At 38.5% G+C, this 15,457-nt stretch overlaps 3 protein-coding genes and 1 long non-coding RNA gene across 9 annotated transcripts; 2 read left to right on the forward strand and 2 right to left on the reverse strand.

Annotated features, from left to right (window-relative positions):
• Positions 1–1,875: 1,875 nt before the first annotated feature.
• LOC111477902 (small nuclear ribonucleoprotein-associated protein B'-like) lies at positions 1,876–5,823 on the reverse strand. Of its 3 annotated transcripts, none has more exons than XR_002717367.1 (3): positions 4,818–5,823; positions 3,314–3,365; positions 1,876–2,291 (listed from the first exon to the last, which is right to left on the reverse strand). XR_002717367.1 is itself a non-coding variant. In XM_023121885.1 (2 exons), the coding sequence occupies exon 1, from the start codon at positions 5,675–5,677 to the stop codon at positions 4,823–4,825; it is 855 nt and encodes a 284-aa protein (XP_022977653.1). In that variant the 5' UTR covers positions 5,678–5,822; the 3' UTR covers positions 1,876–2,291; positions 4,818–4,822. The 3 variants fall into 3 exon arrangements, 1 of the variants encoding a protein (XP_022977653.1); XR_002717366.1 differs by having other exon boundaries at positions 3,310–3,365; XM_023121885.1 differs by lacking the exon at positions 3,314–3,365 and having other exon boundaries at positions 4,818–5,822.
• A 486-nt stretch (positions 5,824–6,309) lies between these two features.
• LOC111477901 (coatomer subunit epsilon-2-like) lies at positions 6,310–9,318 on the forward strand. Its single transcript, XM_023121883.1, has 7 exons — positions 6,310–6,586; positions 6,672–6,761; positions 7,152–7,303; positions 7,748–7,883; positions 7,971–8,126; positions 8,392–8,471; positions 8,987–9,318. Exons 1-7 carry the CDS (start codon positions 6,425–6,427, stop codon positions 9,078–9,080), a joined length of 870 nt encoding a protein of 289 aa, XP_022977651.1. The 5' UTR covers positions 6,310–6,424; the 3' UTR covers positions 9,081–9,318.
• Positions 9,319–10,286: 968 nt separating this feature from the next.
• LOC111478380 (protein CHUP1, chloroplastic-like) lies at positions 10,287–13,961 on the forward strand. Of its 2 annotated transcripts, XM_023122601.1 has the most exons (8): positions 10,287–11,397; positions 11,490–12,383; positions 12,465–12,596; positions 12,682–12,863; positions 12,948–13,059; positions 13,228–13,371; positions 13,453–13,580; positions 13,703–13,961. In XM_023122601.1, exons 1-7 carry the CDS (start codon positions 10,624–10,626, stop codon positions 13,531–13,533), a joined length of 2,319 nt encoding a protein of 772 aa, XP_022978369.1. In that variant the 5' UTR covers positions 10,287–10,623; the 3' UTR covers positions 13,534–13,580; positions 13,703–13,961. The 2 variants fall into 2 exon arrangements, with proteins under 2 accessions (XP_022978369.1, XP_022978368.1); XM_023122600.1 differs by having other exon boundaries at positions 13,453–13,961.
• Positions 13,662–15,348, reverse strand: LOC111478382. 3 transcript variants are annotated; one of them, XR_002717464.1, is made up of 3 exons: positions 15,288–15,348; positions 14,804–15,105; positions 13,662–13,787 (listed from the first exon to the last, which is right to left on the reverse strand). It is a non-coding gene; the product is annotated as an uncharacterized LOC111478382 (long non-coding RNA). The 3 variants fall into 3 exon arrangements; XR_002717463.1 differs by having other exon boundaries at positions 14,804–15,115; XR_002717462.1 differs by lacking the exon at positions 15,288–15,348 and having other exon boundaries at positions 14,804–15,168.
• Positions 15,349–15,457: the final 109 nt, after the last annotated feature.

Below are 15,457 nucleotides of genomic sequence, written 5' to 3' on the forward strand. Positions count from 1 at the left end.
TATCTCGATAAATGTGATCTAGGTAGAATTGACCCATGATGAAGATAAATTTACAGTCTCAACTAGGCATGTTCATTTGTTATGAGCTTGTATAAGTGTTATTGATGCATAGGGCATGAAAGGACACTTTTGTTTGTCAAAGTGGTAGGCCCAACCAGAGCACATCATATGCGTAGCTGACCATCTCTAAAGCACATAAAAAAACATAGCAATTTTGAGGGATAATTATTTTAGGTAGTCTTGACAGTGTCTAAAGGAGCCTGATTCCACAATCATTTACATCGCTTCCTCTTAGATATTCATTTATAACCTTACCCCATGGGTAGCAAACAACTTGTGTTGCCCCTTTTAGTGCTAAGGATGAATACTCATTAATATCAGGATAAAAAAGTTGGTTTTTTTTTTTTTTTTTTTTTTTTTTTTTTTTTTTNACTGTTTAGTTTTAAAAGTTGTGGTTGTTTTTTTTTTTTTTTTTTTTTTTTTTGAGTTTAACAACTACATAGGTGGAGAGTCGAACCACCAACTTTTACGACAACAATTTGTGGTTGATTGTGAGTTATATTGTTTCAATCTCTTTGAATAATTCATGTGAAATAGCAAACACAAGTTGTTTGATACCCATGGGGTAAGGTTATAAATGAATGTCAAAAAGAGAGTGAGAATTCTCATCTATTTCAAAAGCTTATGAAGAAGGTTTGTGATCTGCTGAGCATTGACATTTATGTTTCCAATCCTAACATGATTAAAGAGATTTGTTTCTAAAAACGGTAAATATAATTCTGAAATAACATTATACTCCAATCATTCGACAAATACATGTACTTTGTCACATCTGTAAATACATACAATGCCAACTAACCAAAGGATACTTTGGATCAATCATTTTTCCTTCAATTATGATAAAGTTTCAGCCAAAAATCTACAAGGAACATACAAATTATAATGTCGCAACAAAGAGTGACATTACAAACAATCACGCCATCTGAGAAATGAATGCCATCAAAAGCATTTTTCATTCGAACACTTTGGTTTCCCCTCCTCCATATGTTGAGGCTGGGTAATATTTATGTCTCCTTACATATTTTTCAGGAAAGAAAGCTATTCAAGTTCATTTAAAATCTTCAGAAAATAATATCATTTATTTCTTTCCGTTTGATCTTTGATTTCTGCAGTCGCCTTGCCGTAGAAGTAACATTTCATAGACTCCCTTTGTGATGCAGGTTGGACAGAGAGTTCCCTTCTACAATTATATCGACACTTCGAGAATTTGTCATTTTACATGACTTGGGGTGGGTGGTGAGGCCTTGCAGCATACTTCTTATTTTAACTGATACAGCCTGCAAGGTTTGTATTTCCTTTAAGCATACCGCAATTAAGAGAGTGTAGAGTAAAATCCAACACATACAAAGAGACCATACAATCCACTAGAAGAATCCTGCCTTGTTTATAGATCTCCATCATGGTGGCAATAGAGCAAAAGACAGTGACAAAACAGTGGGCCATCTAGATCTGTGAGAACTTGGCCTTTTTAGAACTTAGATCTTAGTTGGGATATGCCCCCCAAAAGGTGAAGCATTGTGTGGTTCTTATTTATGGAAATTGTCTCCCAGACAAAGGAAGAAAACTTCGGATTGAGCAAACTACCATTGTTATTTAGACAGTTTGGACTCATCAAGAGTCAAAGAGCCTTTGAGAATATGGCAGTATTTAGACATTCATGCTAATTGGAAAGTTGCTTCCTACCATTTTATAATCCTTCAATTTTCATTACATATGCTTCAGGAAAAAAAAAAAAAAAAAAAAAAAAAAAAAAAAAAAAAAAAAAAAAAAAAAAAAAAAAAAAAAAAAAAAAAAAAAAAAAAAAAACCCAACTCATGCACGCACAAAAATATATAAGATTATCTTGTTTTAACAGAAGAGACGTCCCAAAATACAGACCTTCAGTTCGTACTATTCAGACTTTAGGTCCTCAAGTAATCACTATATAATGCCGAACACATTAAGAAGTAAAGGGGACAAGCGAATCTACCTAGAAACATGTTGATCAGGAATTGATAATTCACATTAAAATCCTGCACTCGAAGTATATCTGACGGTTAAATTGCAAAATCAGGACACAGTTTGCTAATAACACTACATTGTCGAATCCTACAACAGCATCAACACAAATTCAAAGAGAGATTGCACCCAGGGAGAAGAACCAAGCTGTAGCCCCTGGCAAGTGAACTCAGGTCGAAACAACACAAGATAATATCCAATGAAGGCCTCCACATATCATCACATGAATATGTCTGCAACAAATAACAACAAAGTTATTGAGAAATGATAGACAGCAGGATTTTAAGATTGCATGAGAACGATAGAATGGTCTACAATGGTTGCAAGTTTGTAAGATGACCAAAAATTTCCCAAAGTCCTGCAGAATATCATCTTAATTTGAATCAGGTGGTAACAACTCAGATTGTAACAGCCTTCACCATCTCACTATACCTATCAAGAATTCAGATCTTGTAAACGGGGCATATTTTACCAATAGAGTTGTTAGAGACAGAGAAAATGGAGAAACAATCATTTTTTTGCCTAAAGCCGGCCAATGAGACAGAGGCCGCTAAATCTTAAAATAATTTATACAATTTAAAATGCCATCAAAGCATCAAAAAAGGAATACTCAATGATTAGTGCCTCGTCCATCTAATCTATTAATAAAACCATATAAAGATCGAGATGGCCACAATTTAGGATCATAATAAATTTTTTGAGTCAATGACACAATTGAGGAAGTCATTAGGGGAAAATATTAAAAAAAAACTGATTGAAGGGAAAAAAGAAGAAAAGAAAAGAAAGAGAAACAAGATCTCCACAGAAACATCCTCTTTTGATTCCTGGAAATCTTTCAACTTATCAATACCAATGGAGCTATGAACAAGGAAGTTGGGAAATAAGCATCCTCTGGGAGGAAACATTCGAGTAATATGAAACAAGATAATAACACCATCACAAACTTCTATTAGGAAAGGATAGTACATTACTCGTAACTTGCCAAATAGTAAGTCACGCCCTTCGTTTATAGGAACATTCAGTCAAACCATTTAATCCTAATATATGTATCTCATTAAATAAAAATTTACTTTAGGTCAACAAAAAGAGTTTAGTTCCTATTGAAAGACCGGTCAAAGAATTTGGAAGGAAAAAATCGTCAAGAATGTTAATCTTTTCCTACAGACTCACTTTCGCCATGATTAAAAATATCACTAGTTTTAATGGAACCAGAAAAGCAAGTGTATCCTAAGCAATGAGCAATTAAAGAACCTGCCATGAGGAACTATAGAGGTGCAAGAGAACCAGTAACAACAGTATCGTAACTCCTGAGCACAAAAAAGACAAGAAAGGGACAAACTTAGGCAGGGCAGAAAATCTTACTTAACTTTTGTGATAACTGTGTTTTGTGAGGGGGCTTCCCCCATCCCCTGCCCCTAGGATGCCCCTCTACTTTGAGACTATTATCACACAAAGTTTCTTATCAATATATATCTTTCCATCTACAAATTATTTCCTCCAGTTTAAATAGACCTTGTGTCTAGGTTTGTTGTCAGTGCAACACAGATTCCAAATTTAGCCATCAAGTGCTCTTTTAGCAGTTGGGTGTAAACAAAGTTGATTGGCTCAGCTATTTTGCATAGTGAGTTTGATTTCTAAAATCATTTACATAAATTGGTAGACTCAGCTATGATGTGCATATATTTGTTAATAGTTGAACATACTCATAATAAGCTATAATTTAGTCCCTAATATCTAGAGGGCAACAATTTACTCCATGTAATTTAACATTTGTAACCATTTACTTCCCGTCATGTATAATCTTGTAAAGATTTTTTTTTTTTTTTATAGGAAATAAACATTTCATTGATCAAATGAAATTACAAAGAGAAACCAATCCAAAGGATCGCAAAAAGAAAGAAAGAAACAGATGATGCAAAAGATTCGAATCCCTAATTAATATCGGAGAAAATCTGCAAACTCCTATCCAGCTACAAGTATGGGGTAAAAAAAAGCCCGAATGAAATTAAGCCAAAGAGTCTTTTTTTCTTTCTTGAACGGGTGCCCAAGGAGAGTGATATTTGAAGGAAACCAAAAATCTGTGTTATGTAATCCCAAATGGATCTGGCAAAGGCACAACAGATGAAAAGATGGCTGTGAGATTCTGGACCCTTTTTACACATAACAAACCAGCTTGGAGATAAACTAGAACCAGGAGATATATATACTGAAGCTTGTCCTTGGTGTCTAAGCAAGCATGGCTAAGCTCCCAAATCAAAAACTGAACTTTTTAAGGATATTTCCCATTCCAAGTGATTTAATAAATGTCATCCTTCCCTTGAGTATCCAAAGAAGAAAAAGAACTGGACAAAAAATTTCTTCACGGACAGAGAGAACAACGTGTGAGAGAGTATTGGAGAAACTATCCTATTCACCAATTTTAGCTGCGGTAAGATTTCTTCTATTTTTTACTTGTATAAATCGATAAACTGTTAAGGACGAAATGTATTTATAATAGTTATTCCATAATAAAGTTCATGAACTAACTAGTTATTTCAATGGGAAAGTTCGGGTACCAAGATGTGTTCTTGAATTTAGTCAAATTTATTGGAATTGGAAACATATTCAAATGCGATCCATTCTAAATAGAGTGTTCTTGAATTAACCAGAGACCGTTATACTTGACTTCAACGATCGCATGTTTTGTAGTAATAGCTTAAACAAAGAACTGGACACTATAAGGCAAACTACCAAATTTCGAATTCGATGAAGAGACATACCAACACTATTGCTGTTGATTTTGCTGCTGATTTTGTGGGGCGGGTGGAGGCGGCATGCCAGGACGAGGTGGTCCGTAAATAGGAACTGCCCCACCGGGTGGAGGAGGCATCCCCGGTCGAGGCGGGGGCGCTGGCATTCCAGGTCTGGGTGGGGGTGGCGGTCCCCTCATCACCTGCCCGGTTGGTGGAGGTCCCATGGGTCTCTGAGCAAATTGAGGAGGAACTTGGAATGGTTGTGGCGGAGCTCCTCCTGGTCTCGCTGCAGAGAACTGTGGCGGAGGCCCCGGCGGAGGCATTCCTCTCCCAACCGGAGGTGGAGCTTGTCCTGGAAACATCGGCATCTGACCAGGTGGACGGATAACGGGGGCAGCTGGATATGACATCGGCGGAGCGGACAGCTGTGGTATTGGCGGGCGAGAGATTTGAGGCTGCATCATCCCCGGAGCGGGTCCACCCACTCCACGAACTGGCCCAGCAAGACCAGGCTGAGCCTGAACAAGAGGAGCAGTCGGGATACCCCTCCCAGCGGCACGACCAATACCAGGCCCAGCCATAGCCGCAGCATTGACGGCCTTAGCACGGGACTCTTCAGCAGGTGGTGGACCCTCAACAGTCATGGAAATGACCTCCTCGCCGCGAAGAAGAACAAGCCCAAGGGTACGACGCTCGTCGCGTTCATCATTAGTCTTTTTACCCTTAGCTGGAGGAAGCTTACGGAACTCCTCGCAGTCGCCGAGGACGAGGTTCATGTGCCGATCGAAGGCCATGAACTTGCCAACCAATTGGCGACCATCTTGGATGGTGACCCTCATCCGGTAATTAATATACTGGAGCATCTTCGAACTTTTAGACATCGACATTGTGCCAGAATTTGGAATCCCTCAACTGAGATGCGACCTAGGGTTTGTTTCAGTAAGAACTGAAGCAAGACGAAGTGAAATGAGCGTAGAGCGAGAGTGGGGGAGAGGAAGCTAGGGTTTTAGAAATTGGAGCCTAATCTTTTTTTTTCAAAATTGTTCTTTGCCAAAAAAACAAAAAAGGGCCGAACACGACGATGTCGGCCCACCGGTCCAAAGTCCATACCCAGTTTTAATTCCCCAATATTACGCACTTTTTATTTATTTATTTATTTATATATAATTATTATTAATATTGTGTTTTAAAAATTGTTTTATTCAAATATAAATTTGTTTCTCTCTACACCTAATTATTGTGACCAATCAAAAGCTTTCTTGCTCTCTCTCTCTCTCTCTCTTTTTTTTTTTTTTTTTTTTTTTTTTTTTTTTTTTTTTTTTTTTTTTTTTTTTTTTTTTTTTTTTTTTTTTTTTTTTTTTTTTTTTTTTTTTTTTTTTTTTTTTTTGTAACAAATGGTTATTTTGTTTTCTTTTTTAAATTTTTAAGGATATTAATAAAAAACTCGAAATATTATTTTTGAACAAAATCTTAATGCGTCTTGAAAATTTTAACAGTAATTTAAAAAATGAACAAACCCGAAAAGCCCAAATTTTGTTGAGCGTTCAGTTGCTTCGTCGGTTTTCTTTCTCTTTTATTTCTCCTAGTCTGCTAGATTCAGATATAGAACAAGGAGCTTGGACGAGAAGGAAACCATGGCAGCACCAGATCATTTGTTCAATCTGAGAAATAATTTCTACCTGGGAGCGTATCAGGCAGCCATTAACAACAGTGATCTCTCCAATCTCTCACCCGATGACGCAATCGAGAGGGATTCTATTGTTTTCCGCTCTTACATTGCCCTTGGCAGCTATCAGGTCTGTTCCTGCACGTTAGAGTGGTTCGAAAGTTTATTGATGCTTGATTTGAATTTGATTTGAAACTCTTTGCGTACTCTTTCAGCTAGCCATCAGCGAGATCGACTCATCCGCCCCGACGTCTCTCCAAGCCGTCAAATTGCTCGCTCTTTATCTGTCCGATCCTAGTAGCAAGGTTTCATCCGTGGATCTAGAGCCCCTTTTAGCCGATTATGTTCATTTGGAATATAATAAATTCTGTTTGGAATTCATAGAATTTCAGTTATATTATTGGTTCACGCATTTGTAATCCATGTTACTTCGCTTTATAAATTTAAACCATATTTGACACTGATCTGTGGAATGGAGTTCTAAAAATTTAAAGAGGGGTTTACTGGATATTCAGAGTTGGTAACTCCATTTTATTGGCTAGTGACGTTTGATGCAGTTCAAACCAACTTACATCAGATTTTACCCCATGTGCTGGACGATAAATGACATTCAGAAACAAATGAAGACATTTTTCTTATTCACGAGAGCAGAGTAATCAAAGTTTCTTTACTGATGAATTCTTTGAACATCGCAGGAATCAACCATCGCAAGTCTACAGGAATGGTTATCAGATCTAGCCATTGCAAACAATCCTACCTTGAGGCTAATTGCAGGAATCATATTCATGCATGAGCAAGACTTTAATGAAGCCCTGAAACACACAAATGCTGGAGGAACCATGGAATTGTAAGTCTCATTTTGAATGCTTTACCAATACTTATTTCTTTCAACTGAAATAGTTTCAATTGTTGGCTGCTGTAATATAGGTTGGTTTTTTTTAAAAAAAATCTTTTTCTTTTTGGGGGTACATGTGCATAGATTGTCTACCTTATTTCATCCTTACCTACTACCTTGTTGCACGATGTGCTAAATCATCACTCGGTAGTTCAATCAACTTGTCACACCAACATTTATGTAATGATTTCAATGTAGAGATTTATTTTAATCAAAATTGGATGTAAGGGGATGTATATGGAACTTATTAACATTTAGAGACTAAAAGAAACAACTGCATATTTTTTTATTTTTTGTGCCTAATGTAGATGCGAGTAGTTGTTTCAGGGGAGATCCTTGTGAGACTGGAAGTGTATACTGGAATTATCTCAAGCCCGATATTGTTTTTCCATGCAGGCATGCTCTGAATGTTCAAATATTTCTTAAGATGCACAGGTCAGATTATGCTGAGAGACAGCTGAGAGTCATGCAACAGACTGATGAGGATCACACATTAACACAACTTGCAAATGCTTGGATAAATCTGGCTGTGGTTTGTAGCTTATATTTCCATTATCTGAAGGAAGGAATAGACTCTTTGGAGGTAGTCTCATTATTCTGTAATTTCTTGCTTGACCAGGGTGGTTCCAAGATACAAGAAGCATATCTTATCTTCCAAGATTTCTCTGAAAAGTATCCAATGACAAGCTTGATTTTGAATGGAAGGGCCGTCTGCTGCATGCATATGGGAAACTTTGATGAGGCCGAGACACTTCTTCTTGAAGCATTGAACAAGGTAGATTTGGATCACCATGCATTTGATTACTTATATTGTATAACTGAAACTACTTTCAGAGGGGATCAAGATTATTGGCACAAATTAGTGACCAAAAAAAAAAAAAAACCTGGACCCAACATCTTTGTTACTTAGTTGTCTTAAATGAATTTCCAATGTGATCGAACTTTAAGACAGATTGGAAATATTCAGTTCCACGAAAGATGCAAATATATTTTATAAATTTCTAGTTGTAGATAAGATGTTTCTTTGTTGTTGTTCACAGGATGCAAAAGATCCAGAAACGATGGCCAATCTAGTTGTATGCAGTCTTCACCTTGGCAAACCAACTTCTCGTTTTCTCAGGTAATGGGTGGGGATCCAACGCCAGAAATCTTTTTTCTTTCTTCGTTCTATTTTTTATGTTTTGGTTGTTTGGCTGCAATGCTTTTCTGTAGTCTGCATCTTTGTGGGAATTGTGGTGAAGGTAGTTTTTAAGAAAGTGAATGGCAATACTATGATCACCTAAGTTCTAGGGGGTTATTTAAATGAGGTTGGAGTGACTTGTGAGAGTAGTATTTTAAAGTGGAACATTTTCTATAACACTTTGAAGAAACTGAACCCATTTTCTAAAAATACTTGAAGGGGATTTAGTGAAGCGTTTAATATTGGAGTTTGATTTGTTATGCTCATTTAATAATATCTTGGGTATTCAGAAATTTATTTTGTCCTAGTCCTGTCTCCCATCCTCATATTTAATGTTTTCCTGAAGATAAGCTGTGGTGAATTTATCTGTATTGCTAAACGAAACTTGAGCACTTGAATCCACCCACAAGTTGGATTAGACTTCTATTGCTAACATATTTGCCACAAATTTTCAGCCAATTGAAACTTTCGCATCCCGACCACTTGCTTGTTAAACGCATCTCGGCTGCTGAAGAGAGCTTTGATAGAGCTGTTCAATCTGTTGCTTAGAGAAGCCTTGCTGCTTTTGAAGAGGGGGTGAACGATGTTTGCCAGTGTTGAACGACAGTCTTCACCCCGGGGGTTGTTTACTGTTTTTGTTAATTGGAGCTGTTGATTTTCCCCAAATATTTGGCAGTAGGAGTTATAACTCATGATTCTGATCATTTTTGTACTGAGATTCCTGGATGTCATACATATGATTATTTTACTTAATTCTTTAGAATTTTCAGGCTTCACTGTTTGACATTATACCAAATCTTAAGAGAGTTGCTTATGCTGAGCTTTGGAAAAATTATTAATCTCATACTCAATGTAGAATAATTAACAAATTTTAATGTGGTAAACATAATAATTTTTCCATTGAGTTGTTCCAAACACTACTAATCTCATCTCGGATGATGGGAAAGGGAAGAAGTGAGAAAGAAGGGCAATTTGTGCACAGATACATCCTCCTCTATTTTCTGAACTGTATGGTTTGAAATTCATGTGGCAAATGCGATGTTTCCTATAATTACTGCATAACAAGGGAAGGCCATAGAATATAAGTTGATGTAAAGGGAAAATTTTGGATACAAAAAGAATGTTCCGACCACTCTGCTTCCACTGAGCTGCTGAAGTAGTAGCAACAGAAGCACAGGTGAAATTAAGACCTCGTAACCATTCAAGAGCTTCCATAACCGCAAGATGTTTCATAATGTCGAATCAATACTCATCCGCAATCAAAAGCTTTCTTGCTGCTTCGCTCTTGACGCTTACAAATAACTCAAAAATGGCAATCATCATCTTGCGGATGAGATTGGAGTTAGAAAGCTGTACTGCAGGTGGGTGATTGCTTAAGCATGATGATAATGCATGAAGCTGTGAAAGTGTTTTTGTTTATGGGATCCCAAAAATCCATACCTGTGTAAGGAAGTGAAGATGATGACTTGGAGGTGGACCCCACATTTACCTTATCCTACAACTTTCAATTTTAATTTTTACCCCTCATTCTGACCTACATGTGTACACTACTACTACACTTTGATGAATCTGTTGGTTTAAATTTTCGCTTTTAACTATTAAAGAAATAATAATAATCATTATACATACGTACAAAGGAAGCATTAACTAAAAAATCAAAATAAAAATAGAAATGCCGCAAACCCAAAAGAGACGCAATACGACCGTTGCCTTTCCGCCCTCTCTCCATCTATAGCAAGTACCCCAACGGAAGCTCAAACATCCACACACCTCAGAATTCAAATTTCAAAAATTCAAAAACTAAAACACCCCCCATAAAGCCAAAACCTCCCCCACCTCTCTCTTCCCCTACTCTGTTCCTCGGACTTGGAGCTCCCCATTATTCACACACTTTTCTTCTTCTCCGCTTCACTGTCCCAACCTTCTTTTCAAACAAAACAAGCCCCGCTCCTTCTTCCACATTTCATGTTCGTGTTTTCGACAATGCAGCTGACGATCTTGTCGTGAACTCTTGCTTGGCTGTTTCTCCACAGGGAGGGATCACTCTCTGTGTGTGCTTTTTTTCCTTCAAGCTTCATATATACAATATAGAATGAAGGAGGATAACCCATCTGACAACAGAGGGGGGAAACCATCTAGGTTTGCTGATCAGAATCACAATCCCAATCCCAATCCCAAGTCTCTAAATCACAATGCCAAAGGAACCACTGGGAATGCTTCCAAATTCAGGGCTGCTTCTTCCTGGGGTTCTCACATTGTCAAAGGTTTCTCCACAGACAAGAGAACTAAAACCACTCTCCAACCCAAGAAACCACCTCCACTTGCTACTTCGGATTTCGCAAATCACAAGGACAAGCTCCCTCCTTCCCAGTCTCGCATCAAGCGTTCGCTCATTGGGGATTCACCCTGCTCTCCAAATCCTGCTCAACTTCATCCACACTCTTATCAGACCCACCGCAGGCAGTCGTCTCGGGACTTGTTCCTCGAGCTTGATCAGCTTAGAACTTTGCTCAACGAATCTAAGCACAGGGAATTCGAACTTCAGAACGAACTTACAGAACTTAAGCGGAATACTAGAAATTATGAACTGGAAAGGGAACTTGAGGAAAAGAAAGCCGAATTAGATGCTCTTACTCGGAAACTTAATCTATTGGAAGAAGATAGAAGATCCCTGTCCCAGCAATTGGTAGCTTCATCCTCAATTTCTGAGAAGCAAGAAGAGTCCCAGACCGCACCTCTAAACATAGAAGTGGAAGTTGTTGAGTTGAGACGCTTGAACAAGGAACTCCAGCTTCAGAAGAGGAATCTCGCTTGCAGGCTTTCTTCTGTGGAATCCGAGCTGGCTTGTGTAGCCAAAAGTTCCGAGGTAACATTTGGTCATTCGTTAGGATCTTTGTGTTTCACTATATACCACAAGCCAACATGCTTATGCTTGTGTGTTTGCTTTGTTACTGCTAGAGTGAAGGTGTGGCAAAAATCAAAGCAGAGGCATCTTTGCTGAGACAAACAAATGAAGATTTGTGCAAGCAAGTGGAAGGTCTGCAGATGAGCAGATTAAACGAGGTTGAGGAGCTTGCATACCTTAGGTGGGTCAATTCCTGTTTAAGGAACGAGCTTCGCAATTCCTGCCCCTCCGCCAATTCCAACAGCCCATCCAGCCCTCAGACAATTGACAGGACAAGTGAAGCTGTTGGTTCATTGTCCAGCCAAAAGGAGCACACGGTGGATTGCAACAGTGCAAAGAGAATAAATCTAATTAAAAAGTTGAAGAAATGGCCTATTACTGATGAGGAATTGTCTAATTTAGATTGCTCGGATAACAGTCTTGTAGAGAAAAATTGGGTTGATGCAGAGGAAGGAAGAAGCCCCAGAAGAAGACACTCCATTAGTGGAGCCAAGTGCTGGGCCGAAGAATTGGAGCCAAACAAGCGGAGGCAATCTGATGGGTTTATATGTGCAAAAGAGATGGATAAAGAGGCAGATCCTCTTTCCTCTCAGACTAATAGGAGTTTTGTCTCCTTGGATGTGGAGAAACGAGCCTTGCGTGTACCCAATCCCCCTCCGAGGCCTTCTTGCTCAATTTCTAATGAACCCAAAGATGAAAACACAGCTCAAGTCCCACCACCTCTGCCGCCTCCTCCTCCGCCCCCTCCTCTTCCAAAGTTTGCTGTGAGGAGCGCCACGGGAATGGTGCAACGAGCTCCACAAGTTGTTGAATTCTACCATTCACTTATGAAGAGAGATTCTAGAAGAGATTCTTCCCATGGAGCCATGTGCAATGTTCCAGATGTTTCAAATGTCCGGAGCAGCATGATTGGAGAGATTGAGAATCGATCATCTCATTTGCTTGCCGTAAGTTCTCACTCATATATCATTCATCTTCCATTCTTCTCATTTGGTGCTTGCCGTAAATAACGTTTCATACTTGTGCAGATAAAGGCAGATATTGAGACCCAGGGAGAGTTTGTAAATTCACTGATAAGAGAGGTCAACAATGCGGTGTACTTGAACATTGAAGATGTTGTGGCATTCGTGAAGTGGCTTGATGATGAACTTTGCTTTCTGGTACTCTCTTAACTTTGGTACACTTGATTTAAACAAAACATTATAGGAAGAATTTGAAAGAATGCATGCTGTAATATTGTCGAAGGTGGACGAAAGGGCAGTTCTGAAGCACTTCGATTGGCCAGAGAGGAAGGCGGACACATTGCGAGAAGCAGCCTTTGGGTACAGAGATGTAAAGAAATTGGAATGTGAAATCTCAGGCTACAAAGATGATCCCAGATTGCCTTGTGACATTGCTCTGAAAAAAATGGTTTCTTTATCAGAGAAGTAAGGACCTAAAGCTTCCCATATCTGAATTTGGTTGTTTTCCTTGACCTCAATAATGCTAAACAATGTGTTAATGCCAATCAGAATGGAACGTAGTATTTACAATCTTCTCCGGATGAGAGAATCATTGATGAGGCATTGCAAAGAATTCCAAATTCCCACAGATTGGATGCTCGACAACGGGATCATAAGCAAGGTAAAACTTCATGAAATATCATCATAAGTCTGTAAGAAAAGAAGAAGATGTCATGTTATGGGTATATCATTTATTAATAACAACCATAGTCTATTTGAACGATGGGTTCAAGAACACAGAAGTTGGATAATTCTTAAAAACAACCAAAATTGAACTCTTATGTTGTAGATAAAGTTGGGTTCGGTGAAGTTGGCAAAGATGTACATGAAGAGAGTGGCTATGGAACTTCAGTCAAAGGCTTCATCAGAGAAAGATCCCGCGATGGATTACATGCTTCTTCAAGGAGTAAGATTTGCGTTCAGAATTCATCAGGTAGCGATTAATTAATCATTTTTGTTCAGGAAAACAAAAGGAGATTGTTGCTGATTGTGTTTTGCCTTTTCCCGGCCACAGTTTGCAGGAGGGTTGGATGCTGATACAATGCATGCATTTGAGGATCTTCGAAACTTGGCCAACCTTCTGAACAAAAAGTGAAAGTTACAGGACAAATGGAAATCAATTAGCTTTGGTTTACTAACTCGGTAAGCAGCTAGCTAGCATGCTGGCAAAATACATTCATCAGGTCAAGTGCCATGAGTGCTGTTGGCCTTTTTTTTTTTTTCTCTCTTAGTGGGAAAGCTTTGCTCTAAACCCAATCAATCGGGTCTTAAAGCGAACTACATTTTTGTCCTCTGCCATCCTTCCTCCTCCTCTCTTAATGACGAGCTCCTCCGAAGCAGGCAGGCAGACTGTCAGAAGGAGGAAGATAGTTTTATTACATATTTATGTAAATTGAATGTTAGATTGGGATCAAATTCTTATTGAATGGAATGTTTTCTCAGGTTAGCCTTGATTTCTGAGTTTGTAAGTAAGATTGGCATGTTTGGAAGAATATCATAAACAGGTTTCTAGTTTCTATTAAAGGAAGGTTTCAAAGGATGATTTGAAATCACAAAATCACGGATGGATGATCTTCAAATTACATCACCTTCAAGTGTTCTAAAAATAAAGTCACTCTAAACAAAGTTCAGAAAACACATTTCTCAGACAACCTTTATGTACTTTTCTTGAAAAGATGAACACTCTCTAACCCGAAAGATCATAAAGCGAAGCAAATTTTGAAAAAAAGAAAGAAAATTGAGCGATCCAATAAATGAGGAGCGGGGGGTGGATTTGGATGATTGATGAAATCTAAAGCAGTGAGGAAAAGGGGAATGTGAAAGGACTGGAAGATTTGACATACGGAAAAGACCTAACATTGCCTGTATTTACCCCATCTTGGGTGCTAAACTACGGAAGAGGCAGACAAAAACCAGCCATTCTGCCAACCCCCCCATAAACAATTAAGAAAGAGAGAGAGAACCAACATTTTTTTGAAAAATCTCATATTGGATTGGGTGCACATGATTTGGTAATTTCTGAGGCTGTTGCCGACGAAAAGACCAATATCTGGTGTACTATATAGTACCCCCCCTGAGTGTCAACATAATAAATATGTGCGACTACATTGCATGTGTTCTAAGTTCTTACTCAATTCATCTTCATCCTTTCCCTTTACAGACACCAACTGTTCTTCAAGGACTATGATTACTACTACTTCTTCCACGCATCACAGAATGAGAATATCACATGCATTATCATTCGTTCACGTAGATTGAAACAAAAATTAGGGCAGGGGAAATGAAAAGGAGAGGGGAAATTGTGTTGGTTGATTTGGAAACACGGAATGAACAGTAAAGTAAGTTATAAATCGAAGTGATTTGACCTGTTATTGGGGATTTTACGCGAAATTTTGGAGCCATTCCCATCGCATCCATCTATCACGGAAAGCTTAGTAGTCACATCCACTACCATCCCTACGGCACCCCAAATTTTGCTTTGTTTCCTCAATCTCACCGCCGAAACAATGGTGCTTTAATTAGTGTCTTCTTCTCTCCAAATTCAACAATGTCTTCCATTTTTCCATCTCCAACGCCTCTTTCCCGTCTGCTTCTGCTTGCCTCTTTCCCGTCTGCTTCTGCTTGCCTCTTTCCCGTCTGCTTCTGCTTACCTCTGTCTGGAATCCCTCTTACAATATCTCATCCAATGAAATAACAGTATTTAATTTTTTTTTTTTTTTTTAACAAAATAGAAAGATTTAGATTATTTTTTTTTTTATAATTTAGGGATTTATTTTTACCGAAAAGAAAGATAAAAGGAAAAGGAAATGACGTTTCGAAACGATATTCAAAGTGTCATCGCTTGCTTACTTGACGTGGCTGTGTTTTCATAGGCCCTTCCTGTCCCTTACTCTCTCTCCCCTCCAACTTCCCTCCCTTGTTTATTCTTTATATATTCTTCACCTCCTCCACTTCCTAACTTATTCCTTCTTCTCAAATATGGCTGCCNTTCACCGCTCTCCACCGCCGCCGCGTCTTCC

The sequence above is a fragment of the Cucurbita maxima genome, unplaced genomic scaffold (genome assembly GCF_002738345.1).
Source record: "Cucurbita maxima cultivar Rimu unplaced genomic scaffold, Cmax_1.0 Cma_Scf00004, whole genome shotgun sequence".
Classification (NCBI taxonomy): Eukaryota; Viridiplantae; Streptophyta; class Magnoliopsida; order Cucurbitales; family Cucurbitaceae; genus Cucurbita; species Cucurbita maxima.